The sequence below is a fragment of the Physeter macrocephalus genome, chromosome 17, assembly GCF_002837175.3.
Source record: "Physeter macrocephalus isolate SW-GA chromosome 17, ASM283717v5, whole genome shotgun sequence".
NCBI lineage: Eukaryota > Metazoa > Chordata > Mammalia > Artiodactyla > Physeteridae > Physeter > Physeter macrocephalus.
The window spans coordinates 37,367,038-37,377,586 of record NC_041230.1 but is presented as its reverse complement, the minus strand read 5'-3'; the positions used below and the strand labels follow the sequence as shown (position 1 = coordinate 37,377,586).

General features: G+C 56.4%; 2 protein-coding genes across 3 annotated transcripts in view; one reads left to right on the top strand and one right to left on the bottom strand.

Moving 5' to 3' along the window:
* KCTD19 (potassium channel tetramerization domain containing 19) overlaps positions 1-3,003 on the top strand; it is a 34,197-nt gene extending 31,194 nt beyond the window's left edge. Inside the window, exons 15-16 of the mRNA XM_007125894.1 lie at positions 1,723-1,824; positions 2,752-3,003. Coding sequence (XP_007125956.1) covers positions 1,723-1,824; positions 2,752-2,865 — 216 coding nt within the window. The 3' untranslated portion in view covers positions 2,866-3,003. The remainder of the gene's footprint in view (positions 1-1,722; positions 1,825-2,751) is intronic.
* Positions 3,004-3,117: 114 nt separating this feature from the next.
* Positions 3,118-10,421, bottom strand: PLEKHG4 (pleckstrin homology and RhoGEF domain containing G4). Of its 2 annotated transcripts, none has more exons than XM_028477634.2 (21): positions 9,917-10,421; positions 9,679-9,774; positions 9,480-9,603; positions 9,297-9,390; positions 9,133-9,207; positions 8,932-9,048; positions 8,676-8,774; positions 8,434-8,582; positions 8,143-8,281; positions 7,932-8,048; positions 7,575-7,757; positions 6,822-7,324; positions 6,500-6,746; positions 5,688-5,777; positions 5,382-5,603; positions 5,119-5,289; positions 4,867-5,044; positions 4,368-4,484; positions 3,985-4,221; positions 3,782-3,897; positions 3,118-3,623 (listed from the first exon to the last, which is right to left on the bottom strand). In XM_028477634.2, the coding sequence occupies exons 1-21, from the start codon at positions 10,419-10,421 to the stop codon at positions 3,564-3,566; spliced, it is 3,639 nt and encodes a 1,212-aa protein (XP_028333435.1). In that variant the 3' UTR covers positions 3,118-3,563. The 2 variants fall into 2 exon arrangements, with proteins under 2 accessions (XP_028333435.1, XP_007125955.1); XM_007125893.4 differs by having other exon boundaries at positions 3,118-3,610.
* Between the last annotated feature and the right edge of the window lie 128 nt (positions 10,422-10,549).

Sequence of the window (10,549 nt, the reverse complement as noted above, 5' to 3'; positions counted from 1 at the left end):
TCTCTAGTTGTGGCGAGCGGGGGCTACTCTTCATTGCAGTGCGTGGGCTTCTCATTGCGGTGGCTTCTCTTGTTGCAGGGCACGGGCTCTAGGCACATGTGCTTCAGTAGTTGTGGCTCGAGGGCTCTAGAGCGCAGGCGCAGTAGTTGTGGCACATGGGCTTAGTTGCTCTGTGGCACGTGGGATCTTCCCGGAGCAGGGATCAAACCTGTGTCCCCTGCATTGGCAGGCAGATTCTTAACCACTGTGCCACCAGGGAAGTCCCTCAAGCATATTCTTCAGAGTGGACATGCATCAGCAACTCCCCACAGAAGCTCCTCTCATAATTTTACAAAGATTTCTAGTCCCCAGCTGGGTTGTTATCAGCTCTATTTACTACCAGTCCTAGTTCAACAGAGGATTTGGAAAGTTCCTTGGAGTTCTGAAATTCAGGATTTGGCTTGCAGTGATTCAAGGGCAATGGAGAGAGGAGAGCCAGAAAATGCCCCTGCCAGCCCAGGGTACCACTTCTGAGAAGCTGGAGGCAAAGACTCGTGACTGACTGTACTGGTCTGTTGCCAGAGGTCTCCTCCCTGCTTGGGCTCTGAGGTGGCTTAAGGAGAGCCCTCTCCCCATGTTGTTTTCACAGAAAGTCCTGCCCCTGAGCAGTCTCTGCCTGAGGCCAGTGAGGTGGACAGCACAGGGGTCATCCTCAAAGTGACCCACCCCCCCGTGGTGGGTAGTGATGGCTCCTGCATGTTCTTTGAGGACAGCATCATCTATACCACACAGATGGACAACCTCAGGCACATGCCACCCACAGCCAGCCCCCAGCCCCGAGGTAAGGCTCTGGAGCCATGCCTGGCCCTGCACTTCCTTGCAGAGATGCCTGAGCCCCCACCCAGGGTACTTCAGGGATACAGTCTCCCTTGGAAGCCCTACACCTCTCCCTTACTCCGGGCTGGCTCTAAGGCTCTAGCCGTGGCAGATGTGGCCACATCCACTCTCTCCTCCATAGAGGTGACTTTCCTGAGTTTCTCTCTGTCCTGGGAAGAGATGTTTTACGCGCAGAAATGTCACCGCTTCCTGACTGACATCATTCTGGATTCCATCAGGCAAAAGGACCCCAAAGCCATCACAGCCAAGGTGGTCTCCCTGACCAACCGGCTGTGGGTACGTGTGATAGGCCTCAGGCCCTGTTCCTTCTCCACTGTCCCCTTGCCTCCACAGTAAGTGGGCAAGGCAAGAGGAAGCAAGCCAAGATGGAGTCAGGGGAGTAAGGGGAAGAGGTCAGGGGCAGAAGGGCAGGGACAGGGAGACAGGGCAGCAGCATCTGGGCCGAGCCTTGGCCAAGAGGCAGTTTGTTTTTTTTGTTTTGTTTTGTTTTGTTTGTTTTGCGGTACGCGGGCCTCTCACTGTCGTGGCCTCTCCTGTTGCGGAGCACAGGCTCCGGACGCGCAGGCTCAGTGGCCATGGCTCACGGGCCCAGCTGCTCCGCGGCATGTGGGATCTTCCCGGACCGGGGCACGAACTCGTTTCCCCTGCATCGGCAGGCGGACTCTCAACCACTGTGCCACCAGGGAAACCCCCAAGAGGCACTTTGAAGTGACAGTATCCTCTGACCTCTGCGGCTCCTGCAGGCCCAGGGAAGCCCCTGCTCTGCATCCCACTCTGAGGGGCTGGGAGCAAATGTGTGTCACACTGCTGCCCCCAGCCCTGCCTGACTGTGGGCTCTTCTGGCAGACCCTGAACATCAGCCCCAAGCAGTTTGTGGTGGATTTGCTGGCCATCACTGGCTTCAAGGATGACCGGTACACCCAGGAACATCTGTACAGCTGGGTGGAGGTGAGGGCCACCTGTACCCCACTGGGAATGGCGACCCTCCAGATGCCTCAGATGGACACTGTCTTGCTGCATGAGGGCCAGGCCAGTGCTGCCCAGAAGGCAAGACAGGCAACTAGACCTCTAGTCCCTGGTCCCAGGGAGGGAGGAACAATGGATGAAATTAACCTGTCTAGAGTGGTCAAAAAGCAGTATTCAGGCCACTGGTTTTTGTAGTTTTCCTCCCACATTACCAATTTAGCCTTCATCACTAACAACCCTGACTATACTCAGGGAAGCACATCTTAAGAGCTCAAGGTTTTGGGGTGCTGAAATCAGAGAAACTACTGGGAGTCAGATAGATGTTTTCAATGACTGACACCAACTTCACCTACTCAGCCATGATGTCAATACTCTTGTACATTCCTTTAACACTTAAGCTGCTTTAAAGCAGTTTTTACAAAGAAAAGGCAAATGTTCAATAAGGGCAAAGGAATGACTCAGGTTTTTGTTTTTTGATTCCTTACAATAATTTTAGGATTCACATTTTTAACATTGTAGGTGAAAAAGATTTAGCTAATTTTTCATTAATCTGGCATTTCTGTCATCAAGTACATTACTATAACACCTTTCACTATAAACACAAAAGTGCCAAGTTACTATCCTCTGCCTAGTCTATTGAGTGGAAAGTGAAGTCAGCATCTACGACTAGAAAGTGGAAAACCAGTGGCAGGAAACATGCACTTTTGGCCCTCTATTCATTCTGTTGTGTTCCCTGGTAGCCGCTCCAAACCACAGGTCTGTGAGACGCCTTTAGGCAGAAGTGAGCTCAACAGCATCAAGTGGCCTTGTCTCGACCCTGCCCCCACCCAGATAGGAGGACCCCATCCACACAGCCAGAGTAAGCAACCAGCCAGGAAGTCAGGAATAAGACCAGCCTTTTCCTTCCAGCTCACGCTGCCTTTCGCCAGGAAATATGGCCACTGTGTGGACCTGCTCATCCAGAGGGGCCTGTCGAGGTCTGTCTCTTACTCTCTCCTGAGCAAGTATTTACAAGATGGCTAAGGTGCCCAGAGAAGCTGCCCCACAAACACCCCATCCCATCGCCAAGGTTCATTGTAACCGGGGATGTGCCCAGAATGTGTGTGCCCATCCAAGGGTGTGTTAGTTTATTTTTTATTATAAACAAAGAATAAATCACAAGTCAAGGGTCTGGACTCCATCTCTGAGACACCAAAGACCTTACAACCAGTGAAATAATCTTAAACTGAAAGCTATTCAAAAAGCTTTGAATCAATATAAGCAAACTGACCCAGGAAAGAAGGGGCTAGGCCTGGAGAGCCAGGGCAGGCAAGAGTAAGACTCCAACAGGGATGAGCTTGGCTTTGAGACCAGGAGTTGGGAAGCAGTGGCTAGGAACCCACCTGTATTCCTACTGAGGGGTGGGGCAGCCCAGTCACTAGATGTCCCACCAGCCTACAGCATAGAAACAAACACCCACCCTCTGTTCTGGGTGGGAACAACTGGGGTGGGAGATGGAGACGGGGACAGAAAAAGGGGACATGAGGCCAGGGGCCCAGAATCAGGGTGCTCATTTAGGCTCTGCAACCAGCATCCGCTGGAGAGGTCCCTGCTGATCTGTCCAATGACACAGACATCAGAAAGGGTAGTCGACAGGGCTGTGCATGTGGGCTGGAGGTGACCCAGGTGCCACCCATGGCCTGGTCATAGCAGATCCTGAGGAGAGGTGATGTTCCTTGGTTCTAGCAACTCCTGGTTCCACTGCCCACCTTCAAGCCCAGGCTCAGACCTGTGGTGCAAAGCTAGGCATGAACATATATTTCCCTGGCTCGGGGTCCAGGTGGGCTCTCTGAGGAATGGCTCTGACCTACCAACCCCATTTCCACCTAAAAGCAAGGCAGCCATAGGCCCAGGCAGGGCTGAGAAAGGGCTGGTGGGTATAATGCTAAATGGAACTCACATAGGACAAGTCCTCCAGGCCCCTGCCCAGGGCCTGCCCTGACACACAGCTGCTCTCCGAGCTACTGGAGCCACTGGCTGACGGGCACTGGGAGGAGACCTCTGAGTCCTCAGGAGCTAAGAAGGGAGACTGGGTGAGCTGTCAGCAGAGGAGGCCCAGACCCCAAGCCATGCCCTCCTGCCTCTGGCCAAGCCCAGACCTACTCAAAGATGGCTGGCTGCCCAGCTCAGCTTCAGTCTCCAGTACTGCTTCCTCTGGGAAGCTGGTGGAATACAGGGGCCAGCGGAAGCCCAGAACAGCTGGGTCTCTGTACAGATGCAGGTTGAGGGACCCCAGTACAGAGCAAGAAGCAGGGTCTCCAGAAGGGGAGCTTGAGGCCCCCAGGTAAGGGCTGTCATAGTCAAATGGTGCCACAGCAATGGAGGCCCGAGAGCGAACTTCTGTATGAGAAAGAGGGTCAGGTTGGGACAGGCCAGAGCCCAGGTGGGCCAAGGTCCTGAGGGGAGCGCAGGCTAGGGCTGACAGAGGTCCATGTTGCCACCTGTGCAGCTCTCCTCACCCCAACCCCCTGCAGCCTGCCTGCTACCTTGGCACTTCAGGATATAGTTGACGGTGCGGTCGTTGATAGCTTCTTTGCTGGGGGCGATGTCCTGGAAGGCCTTGTTCCCCACACCCAAGGACACCATCTCAGCCATGCGCACCTCTGGGTGGAGAGTGGACATCTGGACATGAGCCCAGCCCTTTATCACTCTTCCCCCTTATATCAGTCTCTCTTGTACACCATAGCCTGCAGATTGTCCTGTGCGCTGAGCCTTTCCCAACAATCCCGTGAGGTGTCATAATTCATAATTCTCTTTTTAAAGATGAGGCCTCTAACACTCAGAGGTTAATACTGTCTGCACAGTCTGAGACTGATTGCAGGACTGCCTGACTTTGGAGTTCTTTCCCCTGCGCTGGCTGCTGCTGAGGGACCTTTCCCACCCTCCCAAGTATTTCCAGGTCCCTAGGCCCTCCTTGGGGCCCCTCTGGGACGACATAAGCTCTCCAAGGAGGGTAGTGTGGGGTGAAATGGGGCAGGGACCCACCCTTGTTGTGGACAGCCTGCCTCCAGAGCAGGCGGGAGATGTCAGCTGTCCAAGCCTGCTTCGTGGCCAAGCTGGCAGCTTGTAGCACAAAGGTGTCCCTGGCCTTGCAACGGCGAAACCAGATCTCAAAGCGCAGGTTGCTATCCCCACAGCACTCAGTGAGGCCAAGGTCTGCCATCTGTGTGGCCAGGAAAGGAGCTTAGTGAGGCACTGGGGGTGCAGGTGGCAGAGGGAGGGGTTGGGTGGGCCTACCTTGAAGGAGCGCTTGTAGGCAAATGTGTCGATGCCTTTGGGTCCTCGGCGAGGCTTGCTGAAAAGCAACAGCTCCTCAAAGAGGAAAACACGACGCAGGGACTTGTGGCGCCCAGAGCGCACCGTGAACTCATCCTGTCGGACCAACTGCCCCTGTTCCTTGAGGTTGACCTGCCAAGTTGGGGCCCAGTGGGTGCCCAGCCTCTTCTGCCCCCTCCCTTCACACCCACTGCCCCTGCCCACCACAGCCTGCGATGACTCACGTCACAGCCCTGGATGGCATCCATGGCTAGCAAGTCATTGCCGTGTCGCAGCTGGAAGCGCACGAGGCTCTGGGCAGCCTGCAGGGCACTCAGCTCTGGCACGGTCCCCCCGCAGGCCCGTGCCAGCTCCTGCAGCAGCAGTGTGTACTTGCTCATGCGCTGGATGGGCTTCAGCAGATAGGAGGCCAAGTCCAAGTGGTCCCCCAGTGCTTGCTGCTTGTCCTGCCAGGTGCGTAAGAGACCGTCAGGGAGCTTCAGGTTATTTGCTCCATCTCCCCCTCCCACTACAGTCTCAGGCTCACCTACCCTGAAAAAGATGTGACCATAGCTGGTCATCAGGGCATCGGAGCATGGTTTATTCTTGCTGTAGAGTGCATACATCCCAAACTGCACCCTCTGCAAAGATACACAGCTTGGTCTGGTGCAAATGGGCCAGCATCCAAGGGGGCCAAACCACTCTCAGTTTGGGAAGACCAAAATGCCTAAAGGTCCCAAGGAGGCCTCCCCACACAGAGCCAATGTGCCCTGCTTTGAATGACGGGTGATCTGGCAAGAGGCACTGTGCGGAGAGGGGCTTGCCCTCAGGCCCTCTGGGGAAGAAGTCCTGCATACATCTCTGCTGCTCCCACAGCTCTGAGGGCAGTGCTCTAATCTCACCTCACCTCGGACTACACCTTCCCTTACTCACTACACTATGCTACACTGACTCCTCTCTTCCTTGACCACTGGGCATCTTTCCTGCCCAGGGCTTTGCACTTGATCTTTCCTCTGGATGGAATGCTCTGACTGCAGCCCCTCCCTCTGGCCTTAGCTCAAACATCAGCTCCTCTAAGCGGCCTCTCTAACTGCTCTCTCTAAAGGGGATACCTCTGCCTTGCTGCTAACTCACAATCACCTATCTATCCCGTTTTTTCTGTCCTAACCTCAACTATAATATGGAATTATCTTTTTTACTTTTATGTCTCCTCTGCTAAACTAAAAGCACCCTGAAAAACAGGGACCGATTGGTCCTGCTCATAGCTGTACCCATCATAGGGCCTGACTCCAAGCACATGCCCAATAGCTCTCTGTTGAATGTGGCAGAATCAGCCAGGGCCTGTGCGGCCTGTGGGGCTTACGTGGCGCAGGAAGGCATAGGCCACCCGGGGTGGGTGCTGGGTACAGGCCTCCAGCTCACGCAAGAAGAAATGGCGGTGGAAGTCCCGCAGCTTCTCCAGGTTGCCAAAGAGGTGGGCGCGCTGGCCACGGAGGCCCTGGGGCACATCAGGGCGATCCAGCTCGGGGAAGTAGTTCTCCATGGTGTAGTCAAGAGCATGGACATACTCCCGCTCTGTAGCCACCATCTCCGCCAGCACCAGCTGGAGTCTACCAGGTAGGTGGAATCAGGACCCAAGACATCTGCCCTGCCACACTGCCCTCCCCGCCCTGCTCACTGCCTACCTGTTGGGACTCCTGGGTTCACAGCTACCTGGCGGAGGCATCATGGGGCATGACCCTGACTGGGCACCAACTCCAGCCTCTGGTCTGTGGCAGGCAGCCACAACGGCCTCACGGTGGCAGTGGTGGGCAGATTCTCGGAGACTCAGTCCCAGATTCCGATCAAGGCTGTATGCTTTCCTCAGGGGAGGGGTAGCAGGTACAGCCAGTACCCGGCTGACACACAAGCTAGCTGTGCTACCTGTCAGTGGTGGCTTCAGAGCAGCTTCCAATTTCTGGTCCAGGGCCAGCCAGGTGTCCTGGCACCGTGCCCAGGCCCAGCGGCACTCCTGGCGGATACCCTCAGATCCCAGCCCTGTGGCTAGAGCCCACATCTTTCGGAAGTGGGCAGGAGGCAAATCAGGATGCTTGGTCCAATGCAGCTGCAGCCGTTGCAGCACAACCCCTGGGCGTTCCTGTTCCAGCTCTGCCAACACCCGCTGCCCCTCCTCAGCCCACATCAAAGCCTGCAACACCAAGGCCAGATAGGCATTGAGGAAGGATCCCACCAAGACTGCTGAGCCTTCTCCTCTACCTCCCCCCATCCCCACAGAATGCTGGCCCCAGGCTGCATTCTCAGTGGTAGGATTTTGGGGTCAGACTGAAGAAGAGAAAACAGGCAAGGTATACAACAAAGCTCAAGCTGTCGTAGAGCTGAGCAGCCACCCCTCTGGCTTCACTGACCACCTGAAGCCAGGGATGGGACCCCTCACCCACCTGCTTGAAGAACTGCAACAACCTCTCAGCATCTGCCAGCCGCTGCCGCCGCTGGGCTAAAGCCCTACAGAAGTCGGTCAACTGGGCTTGCAGGGTCAGAAAGCGGGCCCCAGAGGGGCCCAGTTCAGCCACATCCCAGCCAACCAGTGGCTGCAGAAGTTTCTCCCCTCGCCCGACCTGCTCCTGGAGACAGAGACTGGGCTCAGCAAGCCCGGGCGTGGTGGTGCAGCCCACGAGGCCAGATCTTTTCCACAGATGTCTACATGTCCTCATCAGTCACTTCCGTGAAGACCTTCCCTCCACCCCCAACCCATTCCCCTCTCTCTCCGTGCTCAACGAACAAGTAACTAAGCTCACCTGGGCAATTCGGTCCAGGTCCCGAAAAGGGCCTTGGGCCTGAAGCAGCATGTCCAATGAGGGTTCCCTTGGCTCCTCAAGTGCTGGCCAACCCACCTGCTGTAGCCACACTTCAATCTGGAGGAGTACAAACAAAGAAAGGAGAGCTGCTGTGGGGTGGGGGTGATGCTTGAGATTAAAGGTGATGCCCACCTGGGCGGATAGTTCTCACCTGGTGCAGCTCGCCCTCCTGGGCCTCCAGCATCTGGACCAACTCCAATGCTTGTACTCGCTGGTTACTCTGCAGGGTCAGTTGGTGCAGCAGTCCATCCACGCGACCATACAGCTCCTCAACCTCGTCCACTGCAGGCCTGGTACATGGTACTTGTCTTAGCACCCCTGCTGAGTGCCTAGCTACACTCCACCCTGTCCTAGGACCACAATCATGGCTGGTTCTGAGCCAGCCACTGAGTCCTTGGCACGGGCTATGGTGGGCTGGGGAAAGATCTGGGCTTGCACCTACCTGTAGTCTGGGCTCAGGGTCACCTCTGGAACCTCCTGCTTCAGCCATGCCAGCTCCAAGGCTCCCTGGCACTGTAGCCATGCCAACCGAGGTGAGTCTAGCACATGCTGCATCAGGACCCGTGCCTGCTGCAGCAGCCGACCGACTTCCTGTGATTAAGGGCAACAGGCAGTGGAGGTGTGCGTGGGAGAAGAGAAAGAAGATAGGGAGCATTCGGGGAGGTGTTGAAAGGAATCACTCACCCCAGACTCCACGGGCTGGGGCACAGCCTTCATGCTCTCAATGGCCCCCTGGAGCAGGGCACAAACCACCTGGCAGCTCTGCAGTAGGGTTTCCAGACGCTGTGAGCAGAGGCAGGCATGACCAGGGCAGTGCACAGTGCTAGTCCCAGGCATCTTGGACCCCAGGCCACTGCACTGCTCAAGCCAGCCCAGGAGAGCCTCCTCTGCTGGCCAGATTGCCTGCCTACCCACCCTATGCCCCACCCAGTGCACTGACCATCCGGAAGCCCAGCCAGGCCTGGTGGCAGTAGGGCAGGCCTCCTCCTAGTGAAGTGGGCAACCCCGAGGTGGAGATGTGGGTCAGCAGGCTCTGATGAGAGGACAGATGCTCTAACTGCAGAAAAAGAAGATGTAGTGGACTCAGGCCTGCTGGGGAAGCGCCCCACCTCCACCCTGGCCAAAATGGCTCAGTCCCTACCTGCAGCCCTGAAGGCACCTCCTGAGGCATCTTTCCCACTAGCAGCACCTGGTGCACCGACCCTGGGGCTGCTTCCTGCAAGGAATCTGAGCTCAGCCCTGCTCCCAACCCTATAAAAAGGGTTGGGGGGGTGGGGAAGAAGAGAGCTATAATCCTGTACTCACTTGCAGCTGGCTGAGCCCCCAGAAGAGGGAAGAGACTGGGGAACAAATTCGGGCGTCCACTAACACAGTCAGTCCCAGGGCCTGTACTTTGGGCCTAAAGGAGCAGGCTTTGGTTCAGTATCTATTTCCACAATCCTGCCATCCCCTTGCTCAGGTTCTGTCCCCCAACCTCCTCCCCCCAACCTGGGGATGCTTCGCAGGTAGAGCAGGAGGCGGATGAGTTCATGGCTGCTGCACTTGGGGTGAAGCCAGGCCGGGTTATGGGCACTCAGAAGCAGCACTGCCCGGCCTTCTACATCCCGAGTCCCTGTGCAGAGAAGGCAGTGAACACCTGCACAATCAAGTCACCCCACCTCTTCTGCCTCTAGTGTCTCCCAGTTACCTGGCAGGGCAGCCAGGCCACTGGCAAGCAGCTCCCAGGCGAGGTCTTGGGCCAGGAGGCAGTCAGTGGACTTAAGGAGCCTGGATCCGTTGGGATCTTGAGAAGAAAAATGGCTTGGGTCTACATTGGGCCATTTACCCAGAGACCCCTATGTGAACTTGGGCTTTAGCCTGAGTAGAGTCAGAAGCCTCCCCACCTCCAGGTACCCTCACTCCCTTCCAAGACTTTCCTTCCTTACCTGCCTCCAGTAGCTCTGACGATGTCTCAGATAAAAGATCTCCGAGGTTCACAGGGTCAGTGTCCAACCCTTCAGGGTCCAAGCGGATTGGCATTGCCCTGCCTGAAACTGAGTCCCCTGCCAAGTCTCCTCCTTGGCTGTCATTCTCACCCTGTGCCAGACTAAGGTGGAAGGACATTGGGCATAGGAGGATCTCCATTCCAGAGGAGGCTGGTTCCTCCCACTGGACTGAGGAACCTCCTAATACGCCCCTCTGGCCATCCCCTGACCCATGTGCAACCTTCTGTCCTGGAGGTGACTGAAGCTCACCAGGCAGAGGGCTGCCCTGTAGCCCTTCCCCCTGGGCTGCCCCTGCTGGTGGGCTCGGAGGATTGGGGTCCTGCATCTGGGGAGCAGGTTCCCCCTCATCCCAGGCATCTCTGAAACTGCACACAGCAAACCTCCAGTCGGTGGCGTGGCCCTGGGAGGCTGAGGACTCATCCCCATCCTCCAGGGGCCCTTCCATCGCCCCTTCCTTAAGGGTGGGCCTGCTCCCGGCAAGTGGCAGAGGGGCTAAGCCCTCGGTGTGAACTGAGGGCTCAGCTCATCCAGGAAACAGGTTGAAGATGGTCAGGTAGGGCTGCGCGGGCGATG